At 47.5% G+C, this 20,215-nt stretch overlaps 1 protein-coding gene across 1 annotated transcript; it reads left to right on the top strand.

Moving 5' to 3' along the window:
- The first annotated feature begins 15,144 nt into the window (after positions 1 to 15,144).
- Positions 15,145 to 18,446, top strand: Znf768 (zinc finger protein 768). The gene is made up of 2 exons (XM_004671070.2): positions 15,145 to 16,037; positions 16,326 to 18,446. The coding sequence occupies exons 1-2, from the start codon at positions 15,950 to 15,952 to the stop codon at positions 17,942 to 17,944; spliced, it is 1,707 nt and encodes a 568-aa protein (XP_004671127.1). The 5' UTR covers positions 15,145 to 15,949; the 3' UTR covers positions 17,945 to 18,446.
- Positions 18,447 to 20,215: the final 1,769 nt, after the last annotated feature.

Raw genomic sequence — 20,215 nt, 5'->3', positions numbered from 1 at the left:
GGCCCACCAACAAATCAAGGTCCCCCACTGTGGTGGTTTGAGTCAGGTGTGCCCCATAAATTCATGTGTTCTGAGTGCGTGGTCCCCCAGCTGGTGGTAATTTGGTAACTGGAGCCTTGCTGGAGGTGGTGTATTGTTGGGGGTGGGTTTGTGGGTGTTATAGCCAGCTTCTCCTTGCCAATGTTGGGTACATTCTCCTGCTGCTGTTATCCACCTGATGTTGGCCAGGAGATGATGACCAGCCTCTGTTCATGCCATGTTTTCTCTACTATCACAGAGCTTACCCATGTATACTTCAACCTGGCAATAAGGCTCATCCCAGCTGGATGTCTAATTTACATCTTGAAAGTTAGAAGAACTGACCCAGATTGCTGTGGGGATTTTCCTGTAAGGGGCCACTCTAACTTGGGAGCTTTCTTGCTTTTATTTATTTATTTAAGAGAGAAAGAGGAAGATAGAGAATGGGCATGCCAGGATCTTTGGCCATTGCAAACAAACTCGAGCTGGGAATATAAAGGTGGAAACACCCTGAAGTGTCAGGACAAGCATGCTTGGCATTTCCACTGGCATCCAAAGAAGAGAAAGAGGGCTGGAGATATGGTTAAGGTGGTTGCCTGCAAAGCCAAAGGACCCAGGTGTGATTCCCCAGGACCCATGTAAGCCAGATGCACAAAGGTGACACAAGGGTAAGGTAGTACATGTGCACTAGGTGGCACAAACACCTGGAATTTGATTGCAGTGGCTGAGGCCCTGGCATGCCAATTTTCTTTCTCTCACTCATTCTCACTTTAAAAATAAAACAGCGGGCTGGAGAGATGGCTTAGCGGTTAAGCGCTTGCCTGTGAAGCCTAAGGACCCCAGTTCAAGGCTCGGTTCCCCAGGTCCCACGTTAGCCAGATGCACAAGGGGGCACACGCGTCTGGAGTTCGTTTGCAGAGGCTGGAAGCCCTGGCGCGCCCATTCTCTCTCTCCCTCTATCTGTCTTTCTCTCTGTGTCTGTCGCTCTCAAATAAATAAATAAATAAATAATTTAAAAAAAAAATAAAATTAAAAAATAAAAATAAAACAGCAACAACAACAATAATAATGCCTACTTGTTAGAACCAGAATATTTCTATTTTTGGACTTGATTGCCATTTCTTTGTAACTCTCTGTTTCCCAAGAGTGATGCAGACCAACCATTCCAATTATCACTTTCCTAGAATGGCCCAAACCACCTGTTTGATTGCCAGTTCCCTGAAGTGGCCCAGGCCCTGAGGCAAGGTGGACAGTCCTGCAACCAAAGAATTCCAGTGCCCCTACTGCCCCATAAGTACCCTCTAGCTGTAACAGCAGAGGCTCACATGCCTGGTCACAGCCCTTCTCTGTCTTCCCCAATAGCTGCTGCAAACTCCAGATGCATGTGCCACTTTGTGCGTCTGGCTTTATGTGGGTACTGGGGAATTGAACTTGGGTCATTAGGCTTTGCATGCAAGCACCTTAACTGCTGAGCCATCTCTTCAGCCCTCTGATCCCTTTTTTTGCTTACCTTCTGCAGTATTTGAATATAACATGTCCCCCATAGCCTCATGTGTTTTGAATACTTGATCACCAGATGGTGGTAGTTTGGGAGGTGGAGCCTTGCTGTAGGAGGTTACTTGGGACAGATCTTGTGGTATTGCAGCTCAAGGTCCTATTGTCAAAGCCAGCATACCTAACTTCCCTCACCTACTGGCTGCTCACTATGCTATCCCTATGATGATGGATCTTCTCCTTGAACCTGTAAGCCAGAAAAAAAACCTTTTCCTCCCTCTCATAAGCTGCTTCTGGTCAGGTGTTTATCTCCAGCAATAAGAAGGTTACTGCTATAGAGAATTGGTGCCAAGAAGTGAGGCCATTGATGCAATGAACTGACCATTGGCTTTCCTAGTCTTTTGCAAATTTTGTGGAAGGAAGATATGGACAGATTTGGAACTTTGGGCTAGAGAAGCCCTGTGTGCTATAAACAGAGCTTATGAACTATTCTGGTGAGACTTTGAAGTCAGAGAGAACTATGGACTGTGGAGGTTTGATTTATGAAATTCCAGAGGGGGAAAAAGACTTTGCCAGGAACTGAGTTAAAAGTTGCATGCTATAAAAAAAAAAAGTTGCATGCTAGCCTGGCATGGGCGCACATCTTTAATTCAAACACTTGGGAGGCAGAGGTAGGAGGATCGCCGTGAATTCGAAGCCACCCTGAGACTACATAGTGAATTCCAGGTCAGCCTGGGCTAGAGTGAGACCCTACCTCGAAAAAAACAAAACAAACCAACAAACAAAAAAAAGCTGCATGCTGCCTTAGTCCTGAGAACCTGGATTTGTAATGGTCTAGTGTGTATGATGGAAGAGAGGGACTGCTGCTCTAGCTGTAGCTGTTTAAGAGATTACCACCACTGGGTATTGGGCTAGTTGCTCTGCATTGGGACATAGGATGAGTGCTGAGGGGGACTGAGGGAAAATACGGAAGTTTTCAGCTCCTCCAAGGTGTCTTAATTGCCCCCTGGATTAACAAATTTGGTGGGCCACCTGGTACTGGTTGTGAAAGTATGATAAATGTAGTAAAAAGGAAGTTATTGGATTTGCAACATGTTTTTTCAGTGATGTGGATAAAGGTCATAGTTCCTGCATAGTGGCCATGAAGAACCATGGCATGGAACTGTGAAGATGAACCATGGGTTGCAGAGGAGATGCCAGGATTTTAGAGATACCAGCACTATGGGATGGCACCACAATAGCTACTCATTGTTTTGTTTTTTTCAAGATAGGGTCTCATTCTAGCCAGGCTGACCTGTAATTCACTCTGTATTCTTAGGGTGGCCTCAAATTCATGGCAGTCCTCCTACCTCTCCTAAATTCTGGGATTAAAGGACCTTTTCCATTCAATTTAACAAACAAGTTATTTTTCCTTCCTAACCTCCCTCCAACTGAAAAAGCCCTATAAAGTCCACTACCTGAAAACGTAGGTTGGCTGTGCTCTGCTTTTGATAATCAGCCGCAGCAGCTCATGCTTTTCCCAAATCAAAGCTTTCATCATTGCCTCAGAGTGGTTTGCATGGTCTTGGTCACTCCCAAACCTTATAAGAGCTTCAAGTAACTTCCAGATGCACAGAGGCAGAGTTGTGCCCTCCATTCAGCAAGCCCTGGCTTGTGAGTACATGGGATTCTGTGGCATGTGTAGCCACTGTGGCCATGTTGGATGAGGGCAAGCAGACAAAGGGACCCAGAAATGCCACAAAGGAGCAAAGGTCATGAGCCCAGCTGGCTGCCATCTTCGTGAAGGCTGCACCTGTGCTATGGCAAGGGCACCATTGTGGAGCAACCGGGGAGGTGGCTGGGGGCTCTGCTGGTGCTGCCTCCACCCCACATCTCACCAGAGAGAAAGAGGCATACAGAGAGAAGATGGGTGCACCAGGGCATCCAGCCCCTGCAAATGAGCTCCAGATGCATGCACCACCTTGTGCATGTGGTCTAAGTAGGTTATTTGGCTTTGCAGGCAAGTGCCTCAACCACTAAGGCATTTCTCCAGCCAATGTTTCTAATTTTAATCAAATAATTAAATAGACTTCTGGTTAAGATGGTGGTGTAGGTACCACGCCAAAGCAGCCTAGGGGGAAAAAGCCACCCCCCCAAAAAAAAACCCTCAGCAAAATATACACTTTTACTAAAATGTGAGGTGTATAGGAAATTGAAACAGCAGTGCAGAAGTAGGTGAGATCCAGAGCATCCAGAGCCCACACAGGCAGGCAGAAGCAGCTCCGGCAGGTCCGCCAACCGCGGTAGCGATGGTGGCACAAGAGAAAGCCACCAGGCTTGGCTTGAGCTGCAGGAAAAGCCAGGTAAGGGGATTTTCCACTCACACTGGAGCTCTCCGCAAACTCAAGAAACGTGAAGGGAGAATAGCAGTGGACTACAGAGGAGCAGATCACAAGGTAGAAGACCACGTGGAACAGCAGGAGAACTAGAGCAGCATCGGCAGCCTCCCCTCCCCCACCGACAGTACCCAGCTCCAGCAAACAGAGCAGTGGTCCAGGGACCCGGCCACACCTACTTGAACCAACAGTGGGACCAAGCAGGAACAGAGATAACTAGGATTACACCAGGGAAGGGTCTCATCTGGTCACAAGCTGACTTGGAACCCTCAACAGGTCAGAAATCTTAACCTCCTTGTCGTCAGGATTAAGGGTGTGGGTGGGGCACCACACACCCTAAGGGACAGTTAGAGGATATGGTTGTCATAATACCTACTCTTGGATAAATACCCTGAGAGTCTTGAGAGCCACACCTAAAGCCTTAAGCTCCTACCCTGAAGTTATATAACATCAGATTGTCTGAGACATCTAATAATACCCAGCTAACTAGAAAATCCAATCATTAAATAATCCAGGATGAAAAAATATATACAATATAACACAAGAAACACCAAATATCAAGACAATATAAACCCACCAAAAAGTGTTAATACATCAGAAATGATCTCCAGTGAGAACGAGTTAGAGGAAATGCCTGAGAAAGATTTCAATAGAATGATTGTAAATATGTTCAAAGAAGTCAAAGAAGAAATCAAAGAGGAAGTCAAAGGAATCAAAGAAAACATAGGACACCAATTTAATGAAATAAAGAGGTCAATACTAGACATAAATAAGGAAATAGAAATAATAAAGAAAAACAAGTCAGAATTACTAGCAATGAAGAACACAGTTAATGAAATAAAAGCACCCTGTAGAAAATCTCACCAGTAGAATGGATGAAGGAGAGGACAGAATATCTAAGCTCAAAGACCAGGTGGAAGATCTAATACAGTCCAACAAAGAGAAAGACAAACTAATAGAAAAGTAAGAGTAGGAATTTCAAGATATTCGGGACACTATGAAAAGATCAAGCATAAGAATTCAGGGCATGGCCTGGAGAGATGGCTTAGTGGTTAAGCGCTTGCCTATGAAGCCTAAGGACTCTGGTTCGAGGCTCGATTACCCAGGACCCACGTTAGTCAGATGCACAAGGGGGCACATGCATCTGGAGTTCGTTAGCAGTGGCTGGAAACCCTGGCGTGCCCATTCTCTCTCTCTCTCTCTCTGTCACACTCAAATAAAAAAATAAAAAAAACAAAAATTTTTAAAAATTATTAAAAAAAAAAGAATTTGGGGCGTAGTAGAAGGGGAAGAATTTCACTCCAAAGGCATAGTAGGCATCTTCAACAAAATCATAGAAGAAAACTTCCTCCAAATTGGGAAAGAGATGCCAATGCAGATACAGGAATTCTTTAGAACACCAGCCAGACAAAACCTGGAAAGAACCTCTCCTCGCCATATTATAATCAAACTACCAAACACATCAAACAAAGAAAAAATATTGAAAGCAGTCAGAGAGAAAAATCAAGTTACCTACAAAGGCAAGCCCATCAGGATGACAGCAGATTACTCAACACAAACTTTAAAAGCCAGAAGGGCTTGGAGTGATGTATTCCAAGTCCTGAAAGATAACAACTGTCAACCAAGGTTACTTTATCCTGCAAAACTATCCATTCAAATAGATGGAGAAATAAGTACATTCCACGACAAAAGCAAGCTAAAGGAGTATTTGAAGACAAAACCAGCTCTACAGAAAATACTTGAAAGAATCCCCCATGCTGAAGAAAAAGAAAAGCACACAAATAAGGAACTGGAAAAACACAAACAATACTCACATACTAGTTAACACAAGAGAGCAAAGGTAAAACCAGAAGAACTACAAAAAATGGCCAAAATGTGTACACACCTTTCAATATTATCTCTTAATATCAATGGCCTCACTGCCCCAACCAAAAGGCATAGGTTCACAGACTGGGTTAAAAAGCAGGAACCTTCAATTTTTTGCCTCCAAGAAACCCACCTTTCTACAAAGGATGGACACTGCCTTAGGATGAAAGTTTGGAAAATGGTGTTTCAAGCAAATGGACCTAGAAAATAAGCAGGGGTTGCTATCCTAATATCTGACAAGGTAGACTTCAGTCCAACATAAGTTAAGAAACATAAGGAAGGTCACTATATATTGATTAAAGGCACACTCCAACAGGAGGACATTACAATCCTAAACATATATGCACCTAACATGGGAGCCCCCAGATTCATCAACAAATGCTATTAGAACTAATGTCACAGATAACACCAAACACAGTGGTAGTGGGTGACTTCAACACCTCACTCTCATCAATTGACAGGTCATCCAGGGCAAAAATAAACAGAAAGGCATCTGGACACAATGAGGTCATAGAAGGAATGGACCTAACAGATATCTACAGGACATTTAATACAAATGCTGCAGAATATGCATTCTTTCCAGCAGCATCTGGAGCATTCTCTAAAATAGACCATATATTAGGACAGAAAACAAATCTTTTAAAAAAAATAAAAAAATTTTTTTTTGCTTATTTTTATTTATTTATTTGAAAGCAATGGACAGAGAGAGAAAGAGGCAGATAGACAGACAGAGAATGGGCACGCCAGGGCCTCCAGATGCATGAACCCCTTTGTGCATCTGGCTAATGTGGGTCCTGGAGAATTGAGCCTTCAACCAGGGTCCTTAGGCTTCACAGGCAAGTGCTTAACCACCAAGCCATCTCTCCAGCCCCAGAAAGCAAATCTTAACAAATACAGGACAATTGAAATAATTCCTTGCATTCTATGTGACCACAATGGAACCAAAGTACAAATCAATAGCAAGAAAGACTACAGAGCATACACAAAATCATGGAAATTAAACCACACACTACTAAATGATGAATGGGTCAATGAAGAAATCAAGAAGGAAATCAAAAAATGTATAGAGTCAAATGATAATGAGAACACAACATACCAAAATTTCTGGGACACAATGAAGGCAGTCCTAAGAGGGAAATTTATAGCTTTAAGTGCCTATAATAAGAAATTAGAAAAGTCGCAAGTAAATAACTTAATGCTTCACCTTAAAGCCTTGGAAAAAGAAGAACAAGGCAAACCAAAAATCAGTAGACGGGAAGAAATAATAAAGATTAGGGAAGAAATTAATGAAATAGAAACAACAACAAAAACAATCCAAAGAATCAATGAAACAAAGAGTTGGTTCTTTGAAAGGATAAACAAGATTGATAAATCCTTAGCAAATCTGACCAAAAGAAGAGAGAAGAGACACAAATTAATAAAATTAGAGATGAAAAAGGTAACATCATAACAGATTCCAGAGAAATTCAAAAAATCTTAGGGACATACTATAAAAACATATACTCCACAAAGTATGAAAATCTGAAAGAAATGGATGAGTTCCTTGATTTATATGACCTACCTAAATTAAATCAAGATGAGATTAATCACTTAAATAGACCTGTAACAAGCATGGACATCTGAACAGTTTTCAAAAATCTCCCAACTAAAAAAAGCCCAGGCCCAGATGGATTCACTGCTGAATTTTACCAGACCTTCAGGGAAGAACTAACAGCATTGCTTCTTAAGCTTTTCCATAAAAGAGAAAAAGAAGGAATCTACCAAATTCTTTCTATGAGGCCAGCATCACCCTGATACCAAAACCAGGCAAAGATAGACCAACAACAAAAAAAGAAATTACAGAGACTTCCGGTTAAGATGGCGGTGTAGGTACCACGCCAAAGCAGCCTAGGGGGGAAAAAGACCAAAAATACTCAGCAAAATACACACTTTTACTAAAAAGTGAGGTGTACAGGAAATTGAAGCGGCAGCAGAGAAGTAGAAGAGTTCCAGAGCATCCAGAGCCTGCACAGGCGGGAAAAGCGGCTCCGGCAGCTCAGCCAACCGCCGTGGCCGTGGCGCACCAGAAAGCTGCCAGACTCGGCTCCAGCCGCAGGAAAAGCCAGGTGCGGGCGCTTTCCCTCACACCGCGCTCTCCGCAGTGAGGGGAGAGCGGCAGTGAGCAACAGAGGAGCAGACCGCGAGGTAGAAGAACACGTGGAGCAGCGAGAGAACCAGAGCAGCTGCGGCTCCCTCCCCTCCCCCACCGCCTGAGCCCAGCTCTGGCGAACAGAGCAGCGGCCCAGGACCCGGCCACGCCAACAGCGGGACCCAAGCAGGAGCAGAGTTCGGCAGCAACATCAGCGGCTCCAGCACCGGTACCAGCGGCCCCAGCAGCAGCAGACCCAGGAGCGGCAGCAGCGGCAGACTCGGCAGCAGCAGCTTCAGGGTGAGCAGTGGCTAACGTGGGACCTGGGGAACTGAGCCTCGAACCGGGGTCCTTAGGCTTCACAGGCAAGCACTTAACCGCTAAGCCATCTCTCCAGCCCAATAGCCCAAATATTTTTTATTCACACTTGGTTGAGTCAGTGGATAGAGAACCTACAGATACAGAACATTGAACAGAATAGTCATTATGTATGTGTGTGTGTATGTGTGTGTATGTATGTATGTATGTGTGTGTATATATATATATATATGTATGTATGTATGTATGTATGTATGTATGTATGTATTTTTTTTTTTTTTGGAGGCAGGGTCTTGCTTAGCTCAGGCTGACCTGGAATTCACTATGTAGTCTCAGGGTGGCCTTGAACTCTTGGCAATCCACCTACCTCTGCCTCCTGAGTGCTGGGATTAAAGGCATATGCCACCATGCCTGACTGGTTTAGCGGTTAAAGCATTTGCCTGCAAAGCCAAAGGATCCAGGTTTGATTCCCCTAGACCCATGTAAGCCAGATGCATCTGGCATTCATTTATAGTGGCTACAGGCCTTGGCGTGCCCATTCTCTCTCTCCCTCCCTCCCTATTTTTCTCTCTCTCAAATAAATAAAAATATATTTATTTGCCGGGCATGGTGGTGCATGCCTTTAATCCCAGCACTCGGGAGGCAGAGGTAGGAAGATTGCCGTGAATTTGAAGCCACCCTGAGACTCCATAGTGAATTCCAGGTCAGCCTGGGCTAGAGTGAGACCCTGCCTCAAAAAAAAAAAACAAAAAAAAAGAAAAGAAAAGAAAAGAAAAAACAAAATAAAACAAAGACATATATATTTATTTATTTTACATGTGTGTGTGTGCATGTATGTATATTTATATATGTGTGGGCACATGTGTGCACATGCAATTGGAGGTCAGAGGTTGATGTCAGGCATCTTCCTTGATTGCTCTTTATTTTACTAAAGCAGGGAGGGTCTCTAACAATACAGCTAGTCTACCTCACCAGCTTGCCCTGAGTATCCTGTCTGTGTCTTCTGAGTGCTGGGACTGAAGATTGACCACTACGCCCTGCCCAGCATTTACATGGGTGCTGGCAATCCAAACTCTGGTCCTCATGCTTGCATGGCAAGTGCTTTATCCAATAAGCCATCTCCCTAGCCCAGTGATTATATTTCCAAAGTAAGGCCTTTCTGCCACATTACATGGGGTGTTTTCTTTAAATTATTTTAATTTTAATTTATTTATTTGTGAGAGTGTAAGAGGGAGGGCGGGAAGGAGAGAGAAAGAGAACGGGTGCTCCAGGGCCTCCAGCCACTGCAAACGAACTCCAAACACATGTGCCACCTTGTGCATGTGACTTACGTGGGTCCTGGAAAATTGAACCTGGGTCCTTTGGATTTGCAGGCAAATGCCTTAACTGCTAGGCCATCTCTCCAGTCCTGGGTGTCTTTTTGAAGTGTAGCTATTGTTCTTTTTCATGGCACCCCCTAAATAATCAGCCAAGTAAAGATGAGTATCTCTTCCCCAGTCACTGGCAGTGAGAAGCTCATTGAAGTGGACAGAAGTTCCTGCTGATGGTCTGGGTGAAGACTGAAAAGGTTATGTGGTCAGAATCATGGTGGAATGACAAAGCTTCCCCATAAAGCAGGCATCTTCACCCATGGCTGAATGTGGCTGCTACTGAGTAAGGGCATTCCTATTATCAAGGCAAACTGGAGAGAGTGTAAATCTGCTTGGTTCTTGTCTTGTGAAAATGGAGAGAAGGAGCTGGGGAGTGCTTGCCTAGCATGCATGGAAGGAAAGAAAAGAAAAAGGATAGAAATGATTACACTTTGAAAAAATAAATTACCTGAACATAATGACCCACACCTTTAATCCTAGCACTCAGGAAGCAGAGGTAGGAGGATTGCTGTGAGTTTGAGGCCAGCCTGGAACTACAGAGTGAATTCCAGGTCAATCTGGACTAAAGTGAGACCCTACCTCAAAATACAAACAAACAAACAACAATAACAACAACAACAAATTTGGCTTCCAGTGCTGGGTATTGAACTCAGGGCCTTGAGCATGTTAGGGAAGTGCTATGTCACCGAACTGCATCCCCACACTGTCTTTCTTTTTTTCTTCTCTCTCTCTCTCTCTCTCTCTCTCTCTCTCTCTCTCTCTCTCTTTCTCTCTCTCTCTCTCTCTCTCTTTTTTTTTTTTTTTTTTTTTTTTTTGAGGTAGGGTCTCACTCTAGCCCAGGCTGACCTGGAATTCACAATTCACTATGTAGTCTCAGAGTGGCCTCGAACTCACAGCGATGCTCCTTCCTCTGCCTCCTTAGTGCTGGGATTAAAGGCGTACACCACCATGCCCAGCTTTTTCTTTTCTTTAATTTCTAATTTTTTATTTTTACTTATTTATATGAGAAGAAGAGGCAGAAAGAGAGAGAGAACGAGAATGGGCACACCAGGACTTCCAGCCACTGTAAATGAACTCCAGATGCACGTACCACTTTGTGCATTGGCTTACATGGGTACCGGGGAATTGAACCTGGGTCTTTAGGCTTCCCAGCAAGCGCCTTAACCACTCAGCAATCCTTGCTCTTAGATCAGCCAAGGATACAATTTCACCAGACCGAGACTTTGAATGTAGCCTCTCCCTGCTGCCAGAAAGTGACAAAGCTTTAGCTCCTCTGCATGACTGCCTAGAGATCACCTCCGCCTTCCAGGGACTCCGCCAGGACCTGACAGATGAGGCCTGGCCAGACCCTAATCTGATGATTTTGTGTTTTGTTTTGTTTTTCCAAGTAGGGTCTCACTCTAGTCCAGGCTGATCTGGAACTCACTATGTAGTCTCAGGGTGGCCAGGAACTCATGGCCATCCTCCTACCTCTGCCTCTTGAGTGCTGGCATTAAAGTCATGTGCCACCATGCCCAGCACTGGTGATGTATTTTGATGGCAGCAGCTTTGTCCTGGATGGAATCAGGTATGTATGAGTGACTATGGTGACCATGGAAGAAACCCTGTGGGCTAAGCCCCTACCCAAGGGGACATCATCTCAGAAGGTAAAGACATTAAAAATAAAATTCTGTCTGGGCATGGTGGCACACGCCTTTAATCCCAGCACTCGGGAGGCAGAGGTAGGAGGACTGCCATGATTTCAAGACCACCCTGAGACTACATAGTAAGTTCCAGGTTAGCCTGAGCTAGAGTGAGACCCTACCTCGAACAAAAACAAAAACAAAAAAATAAAATAAAATTCCATACTTATTGGCTGCCATTTGGGCACCTGCTAAAGTGGCCATAATCCACAGTCTGGTCATGAAAAGGGGGAGACCACGGAAACAAGAGGAAATAGATTGACAGACCTTGAAGCAAAGAGTGCTGCCTCTCAGCATCCTTCAGATTGTCTGGTCACTCTCCTGGCACCCACTCTTCCGGAGCAGCCAACATACACAGAGAAGGACCTGTAGCTCACCTCTCACCTGATAAAGGAAAGACTCCACAAAGATGGCACCAGCTACAAAATGTTGCTGCCTCAAGCCCTGGAACAAAGACTGACTAAACAACTGCATGAAAGAACTCACTTCTGAAACAAGTTAACTGAACTAATAAGAAAAGAGTTTTTCTTTCCCAGTATGGACTCAATCTTCAAAGACATCACCACCCGCTGTCAGGCCTGCCACAGACAAATGCCTCCTCTGGTAAGGTACCACCAATGGGGACAAGAGAGCAGGGAACAGAGCCAGGTGGACATTGGGAAGTAGATTTCACAGAGGGAAAGCCAGGTCAGTATGGATATAGATATTTACTTGTTTATGTTGATAGCGTCTCAGGATAGTTGGAAGCTTTCCCCACCAAGTCTGAGACAGCCCAAGTAGTGACTAAGAAATTGTTAGAGGAGATAATTCCCCACTATGGGTTGCACCTCAGGATAGGATCAGATAATGGACCTGCATTTGTGTCAAAAGTCACTAGGGAATTGACAAGACGTTTGGGGATTAATTGGAAACTACATTGTGCCTATCATCCCCAAAGCTTAGGACAGGTTAAAAAAAAAACAAACAAAAAACTGGGCATGGTGGTGCACGCCTTTAATCCCAGCACTCAGGAGGTGGAGGTAGGAGGATCACAGAGAGTTCGAGGCCACCCTGAGACTACATAGTGAATTCTAGGTCAGCCTGAACCAAAGTGAGACCCTACCTCGAAAAATGAAAAAAAACCAACCAACCAACCAACCCACCAAACAAACAAACAAAAAAAAGAAAAAAATGAAAAAAAAAAGAATCGGTCCCTAAAGGAGACTTTAACTAAATCAACCCTAGAGACTGGCAAAGACTGGATGGGACTCCTTCCCTTTGCCCTGTTAAGGGCCAGGTGTACCCCTTATGTAAAAGAAATTACTCCACTTAAAATTAGGTATGGGGACTGGTGAAAAAATAAAATAAAATAATGTATGGGAGCCGGGTGTGGTGCTGCATGCCTTTAATCCCAGCACCGGAAAGGCAGAGAGGTAGGTGGATTGCCATGAGTTTGAGGCCACCCTGAGACTACATAGTGAATTCCAGGTCAGCCTGAGCTAGAGTGAAACCCTACCTCAAAAACGGAAAAAAAATTATGTATGGGTATGATCCAGATCGGTCTTGAACAGATGTTACTAGTGAAAGGCTTCTTCGTTCTATCCGAGTTTCACAGAGTACAGAAGTCCATTGTTCCGGCAGTCACGGCTGCTTTTCAGACATTCCCTATTTGCCCCCTTTCCCTTTCAACCCAGTAAGAGAGTTTGGATCAAGAGATACCATACTGAGATGTTGCCCCCCCCCCCAACTGGCAGGGCCCACACCAGGTCATCCTAACTACTCCAATGGCCGTGAAAGTAGAGGGGACAAAATAGAAGAGGATTAGACTTACTTTAAATGACACAAGGGGGTCTATGTATGGGTTTAGGTGAAACTTGTCGCTTTTATGCTTATCAGTCAGGAATAATCTGAAATACACTGGCATTAGAGGGAATCTCAAGGAAAGAGAACCTCAGAAACAGAGACGAGCCACTAATAATTGGTTTCAGTCTGTGTTTAGTTGGTCTCCATGGCAAACTTCCCTTGTCTCTTGTAATGCTGGCATCCTGATACTACTGCTTTTAGGCCTTACCATAGGACCCTGCATTATTAATGCTCTAAGTAAATATGTAAATAATAGGACAAGTTCTGTTAAACTCATGGTATTGTGGATGCAATGCAATCCCTTAGATAAAAACACCCTAGACACTGTTCTTCACGAGTCAAGGATTTGACTTAGTGTCATATCAGAGGGGGAAAGGGAAAAGGGAATGTAGAGGGACACAACAGACCTGGTTAAACATCCCCCTGCGCAGCCCTTGCCTTTAGACACACATAATGGAGGTCACCACCCAAGTTGATCTTCCTGACAAATAAAGGAGAGGTTTCAGGAATTACCACAGGCCTTATTGCAAAATGCAGGTTATCCTGTTATCCACTCCATAAGGAATGGAATGACCTCTCTGTGCAATGTACCACAAACTCTGTTTCTAAATACCTTTGTGATTACGTAGCATAGAATGCTTCTTGCCTCAGTTCCACCTATGTAATAAATACCTTATGATATTTTTGGTAATGACCCCCTTGTTTAATAGTAACTTTATGTAACTTTGTGGTCTAACTCTCATCCTGTTTTTGCAATGAGCATCTTGTGGCGGCTTTCTCCAGTAAAAGCTGATTCTCCAGCAGTTTGGGGCTGCACTCAGAGAATCTGACCTCTAGGGTGTAGTCCTGATGCATCAGCCCTTACCCAGCATTCTGCGAGTTGGTGGTCTTATTTGTGCAGTTAATGAACCAAGTCCTCCTGTTTGAATGATACAGCAGCCAGATCCCATAACAGCATGCGACATTTTTAGCAAAGGTTTTTGGAAAGACATTGTGATAGAAGAGAGGCATGCTGATGAAAGCTGTTCTTTTGGATGGCAGAAAGATGCTACCACTTCACTGTGGAAAAAAATCTGGATTTTGTACATAAACCTCTATTGATATCATTTATCTTCAGCCCTTTATTTCTTTTGTTTTACCCAGACAGGTTGTAGCAGCTTCAGCCTCTCCAGTGTAGGGATTACAGACCTGCACCACCACCTGTGGTTCTCTGGTATTTTACCACTTGACAGTCTCCAAATAATCGTTCTCTTTTTCAGGAGAAATGAAAGTGTCATTTTTATTTTCGACCAGTTTCTTCCCTTCATTTGTTTGGCTTGGGCACCAAGAAAATATACACCCCATGGCTGCTGTATCATTCCAACAGGAGGACTTGGTTCATTAACTGTCAAGAAATGCTCCCAAACTTGTTTTGTTGGAAGGGTAGAAAAAGGACAGGATTGGATGATATTGTCTTTCTAGGGTCACTTTCTTCAGCAATCAAGCCTGGGTTCTCAGGTTCCCTTCCTCCACAAGCCAGACAGGACTGCGGAGTTCGTGTGTGTGTGTGTGTGTGTGTGTGTGTGTGTGTGTGTCACAGACTAAGGTCCTCGGGGATTAAATTAAACTCGGGTTTTGAGGAAAGTGGAGGGCGGGGGGGGGGGCGAGTGGACAGCAGGCCAGTGTGGAGGTAGGAGAGGAGAGCCGGTGAGGAAAGCCAGATCCTTCGCCTTACATTCTTCAGAAAGACATAATGGAGGACCCATGGCGCGGAAAAGTTTTGACAGCCCCGATCACGCGCGAAGGTAGACGTGTGGCACCCTCCTCTCCACTCTCAGACAGGTGGAACCGGCCGGCCCCTTGAGTCGGTGCCTGGCGAACGTCGATGCGGGGCAGGACGGAGGCAGGCCGGCCGCGGGCGCAGGGCTGATGCGGAAAGCGGGCGGCTCGCGGGGGCGGGGCGGGGGCGGGGCGGTCTCTCTGGCAACGCGGTTAGCCTGGGGGCGGGGCGGGCTGGGGAGCGGGGAGGGGGCGCGGGGCCGTGGATGGAGCGCCGCGAGCGGGTTCCGGGCTCGGGGCCTCGGCGAGGTCGGAGGGGAGTCCGCCCTCGGTCCCGAGATGCGGTCGGAGCTGACCCCGGGGGCTCGGGAGGGGAGCCGAGCTAGACGCCTCCCCCGCTGGCGCCGGGAGGCGTCGCTCCTTCTCGCTGACCTTGGTCTCACTTGTCGCCTCGCCCTTGACCACATGCGCTGACGGACGCCAGGTCCTCGACCTCGACCGACGGGAGGACCCTGGGCAGATCGAGACTCGAGATACAGGGAGACAGACTGCTCTAGCCCCCTCCTGCCAGCTCCGGGTCGTCGGGTCTCCCCCTTCCCAAGGCCCGGGCCATCCAGTCCAGGGTTAATGCCAACGAGTTTCCACCTCCAGCCGCTCCTAGAGAGGCCGCGGCGCAAGCCAGCAGGGGGAACTGGCCTCGGACGGACACTTCCTGTGCAGGGGGAGGGGGGTCGGAGAGCAGTAGCCCAGCCCCCGGCTGGGGGCGAGACGGCGGGGTCTCGGGCTGGGAGCCGTGGCTGGGGGCGGCAGGGCGAGTCGACAAGCCCCTCATCTCTGAGGCCACGGCGCGTGGAGGCCAGTGGGGACCCCAGGACAAGCAGAGACCTTGGGAGGGGGCGGGGTCGCGGGGAGGGGAGGGGCCCGAGGGCCGGAGAGGATCAGGGTCAAGACGTCCGGCCTTCGGGGCCCTGGCCAGGTCGCCGGGTTTCCTGGGCGCGCTGAACCGGCAGGTGGTTAGGGCTTGGGTCTCCAGACACTCAAGTCTTGTCTCCGGATCGTCCACCATCGCCACCGCCGCAACACCAGGAGCTGGCTGGGATGGAGCGGGAGGCATCGCCGTGGGGCCGCAAGCTCCGGGATGTGCAGAGTCCTGACGAAATGGGGAGCCCTGAAGGGTCCCCCAAAGGTGAGGGAGGGGCTCCTCCTACTAGGAGTGTACCTGGGAATGAGAGAAGTGGCTGTGGTCCGTGGGAGGGGGAAAAGGGCTGGGGGTCTTGGATACTTGGGACTGGGGAGGGGGGCTGGGGACTGGGTGTTCAGGGTCTTCAGTAAGGAGGTTGTGAATTTCAGCACTTGCTGGAGAGCCAGAGACCCTGCTTGGGGATGGGGATAGAACTTTGTGTTAACTAATGAACTAAATGACCTTCCAGGCCCCCACACAATCTGGATTTTCTGTAATTCTCTCATTCTGTAGGCAGCACTAATGAGAATGAGGAAGAGGAAATTTCACAGCAAGAAGGCAGTGGGGACTATGAAGTTGAAGAAATACCTTTTGGGCTTGAACCCCAAAGTCCAGGGTTTGAGCCACAAAGCCCAGAGTTTGAATCCCAAAGCCCCAGGTTTGAGCCAGAAAGCCCAGGGTTTGAGTCCCGAAGCCCTGGTTTTGTGCCTCCCAGCCCTGAGTTTGCACCCAGAAGCCCTGAATCAGATCCTCAGAGCCCTGAGTTGGAATCCCAGAGCCCTAGGTATGAACCCCAAAGCCCTGGTTATGATCCCAAGAGTCCTGGCTATGAACCCAGTAGCCCTGGGTATGATCCCAAGAGTCCTGGCTATGAATCCCAGAGCCCTGAATTTGAATCTCAAAGCTCCAGGTACGAATCCCAGAGTCTGGGGGATGAACCCAAGAACTCTGGGGATGACTCTCAGAACCTTAAGTTCAAAACCCAAAGCCCTGAATTTGAAGCTAAAAGTTCCAAATTCCAGCAAGAATCAGAGGTGCTTCTGAACCCTGAGGGAAGTAGTCCCCTGACCATCCCTCTAGATGTTCACCCCCTGGACTCCTTCTCTCAGGGGCTTGGGGAGCAGCCCACAGGAGCACTGCCTCTAGGACCATCTTTTGATATGCCTACCGGGGCCCTGCTGGCGACGCCCCAGTTTGAGATGCTCCAAAATCCCCTGAATCTTACAGGGACCCTTCGGGGTCCAGGTCGTCGGGGTGGTCGGGCCAGGGGTGGGCAAGGACCCCGGCCTAACATCTGTGGCATTTGTGGGAAAAGTTTTGGGCGGGGTTCCACCCTGATCCAGCACCAGCGCATCCATACTGGTGAGAAGCCCTATAAATGTGAGGTCTGCAGCAAGGCCTTCTCCCAGAGCTCTGACCTCATCAAACACCAGCGCACCCACACGGGAGAGCGGCCCTACAAGTGTCCCCGGTGCGGCAAGGCCTTCGCCGACAGCTCTTACTTACTTCGACACCAGCGCACCCATTCGGGCCAGAAGCCCTACAAGTGCCCGCACTGCGGCAAGGCCTTCGGCGACAGCTCCTACCTCCTGCGGCACCAGCGCACCCACAGCCACGAGCGGCCCTACAGCTGCCCCGAGTGTGGCAAGTGCTACAGCCAGAACTCGTCCCTGCGCAGCCACCAGAGGGTGCACACTGGGCAGCGGCCTTTCAGCTGTGGCATCTGTGGCAAGAGCTTCTCGCAGCGATCAGCACTTATCCCCCACGCCCGCAGCCACGCCCGAGAGAAGCCCTTCAAGTGCCCGGAGTGCGGCAAGCGCTTTGGCCAGAGCTCGGTGCTGGCCATCCATGCCCGCACCCACCTGCCAGGCCGCACGTACAGCTGTCCTGACTGCGGCAAGACCTTCAACCGCTCCTCCACCCTCATCCAGCACCAGCGCTCGCACACGGGCGAGCGGCCCTACCGCTGCGCCGTGTGCGGCAAGGGCTTCTGCCGCTCGTCCACGCTGCTGCAGCACCACCGGGTGCACAGCGGCGAGCGGCCCTACAAGTGCGACGACTGCGGAAAGGCCTTCTCGCAGAGCTCGGACCTCATCCGCCACCAGCGGACCCACGCGGCCGGCCGGCGCTGACTGCGGCCTCATCAGGGATGGGCAGGTGGTAGGCAGAAGAGAAGGGGACAAGGAGCTGAAGGAAACCGTGTGAGAGGATAGTGGCAAAGCTGCAGAGAGGTAGAGCATTCTAGAAGAGGGGCCAAGGTGCAGGAGGTTGCATGCCCTGGAAGCCCGTGGGAAAGGGGGACTGGAGGGACGCCCGATAGGCTGCAGGAAGCACTTGGAGAGATGCGTGCTGCTTGCTTCCAGCAGCAGCATGCTTCTTGGTGGGTCTCTGCCTTGGCCAAGGGCTAGGTGGGGAGGGGGGAGGGAAAGGGAGGGTCACTAATTAGAGTAGGGTAGCTTAGATTGGTAGGTGCTGAGACCCTTCTTGGAGTCAGGAAGAGGGCAAAAGAGTAGGTTAGGTGGGGAATGGGGCTTTAGGGCAGAGCCTGGGCCTCAAGTGAGAACCCCAGCCTTGTCTTCCTCAGGCTTTGGAGCCCCTGAGTTTGAGTTCAATAAAAACTTTTATGTGGCAAAAGAGATTTGTTCTTAAAATGTGTGTGTAGACAGTGTCCTGGGCAGTGGGAGACACTAGTCATAACCGAACAGCCAGGGCCTGGCCTGGGAAGTGCTTTTATGCTTTTTGGTTCACTGGAATCTTTGCAGTTAAAGTTCAAGAGCATGATTTGTAACTTTCCAAGTTCATATCATATCCTATGCTTCACATTGTGCACAAATTCAGAGGGGTCATTGTGAGAAGAGGTATGAGAAAGTCCTTAACTTCATAGCATCCCTCTTCCTAAACATGGAGGGCCAGAAAGGAGACCAGTATTTTCATATTCAGGTATAGCTTGTTTTCCTTTTCACTGGCTTACCCCCACCCAGCTGGTTCTGAGACTAGGTTCTGCCCCACCCCGAGGGGAGCATAATTTGACCAAGTGTGAAGAATCCTTCAGCCCCTCACAACCCTCCCACAAGGCTGGGCTTGATTTCCACAGCTCTGCTTTAAAAATAAAATTATATATATATTTGCAAGCAGAAAGAGAGAGAATGGACTTGCCAGGTCATCTAGCCACAGCAAACTACAGATGCATGCACCACTTTGTGCATCTGGCTTTACATGGGTAAACTGAACCCGGGCCATTAGGCTTTGCAGGCAAGCGCCTTAACTGTTGAGCCATCTTTCCAGCCCTGTTTCTTCTTTTTCCTCTTTTTTTTTTTTTAATTTTATTTTATGAGTTAGGGTCTCACTCTAGTCCAAGCTGACCTGGACTTCACTTTGTAATCTCAGGTTAGCCTCAAACTCACTGTGATCTTCCTACCTCTGCCTCCCAAGTGCTGGGATTAAAGGTGTGCGCCACCACACCCAGCAACTCTGCTTCTTTTTTGGGACCTCTACCAATTGGTGGGACTACCCAACCCTACCTCTTCTGCTTCCCATTTCTGAGTCCCAGCCTTTGTAACACAGTCCCTCAGGAATGGACAGGGACTTAATGTCCTCAGTGAGTCTGGACAATTTTGGAGTGTGGTTTGTTGTGACCCTAGCCTAACTTGCTATTAGGCACATTTTGAGAGAATGCCTATTAAGGGCCTGTTGGAGTCCTCTAGGTTTACTCATTCTATTTTAGATAGGGAAAATGGAACTCAGCTTGCCTAGAGTCACTCTAAGAGGCAGATGGGACATTCAGATCACATCTACATGGCTCCACTTCTCCCACATAGGCACATTTGGATCTCTTAAATTCCCATCCTTAGGGCCTTATAACTTGTATAACTTATAATTTGTGAGAGTAACTCACACTGTAGTCCCATAGTGGACTCAAACTCAGTGATCCTCTTAACTCTGCCTCTGCAGTGCTGGGATTAAAGGCATATGCCACCACACCTGGATGTAATTCATTTTTTAATGATAGGGTCTTATGTGTCCTAGGCTGACCTCATAGTTGAGGATGATCTCGAATGACTGATTCTGTTGCCTACACCTTCCAAATACTGTGATTACAGATGTGCATCACTCACCCAGTTTATATGGTACTGGGGATTGAACTCAGAGCTAGGAAGGCACGTTCCCCACTGAGCCAATCCATGACCCTAAAATAGTTTTGAAAGCAGAACACTACTATTGGCCAAGTGAAATCTTACAGTCTCTCTTTTTTTTTCTTTCTTCAAAAAAAATTATTTATTTGCAAGGAGGGAGAGAGTATATGTTTGAGAGAGAATGGGTACACCAGGGCCTCCTGCCACTACAAAAGAACTCCAGACACATGGGCCACTTTGTACATCTGGCTTTATGTGGATATTGGGGGA

This window comes from Jaculus jaculus, chromosome 12 (assembly GCF_020740685.1).
Source record: "Jaculus jaculus isolate mJacJac1 chromosome 12, mJacJac1.mat.Y.cur, whole genome shotgun sequence".
Taxonomy (NCBI): domain Eukaryota; kingdom Metazoa; phylum Chordata; class Mammalia; order Rodentia; family Dipodidae; genus Jaculus; species Jaculus jaculus.
This window is presented reverse-complemented; position numbering and strand designations above follow the sequence as displayed.

Coding starts and splice junctions, on each gene's coding strand:
- Znf768 (XM_004671070.2), top strand. CDS start 15,950: ATGGAGCGGGAGGCATCGCCGTGGGGCCGCAAGCTCCGGGATGTGCAG. Junction 16,038..16,325: donor CCCTGAAGGGTCCCCCAAAG/GTGAGGGAGGGG, acceptor CTCATTCTGTAG/GCAGCACTAATGAGAATGAG.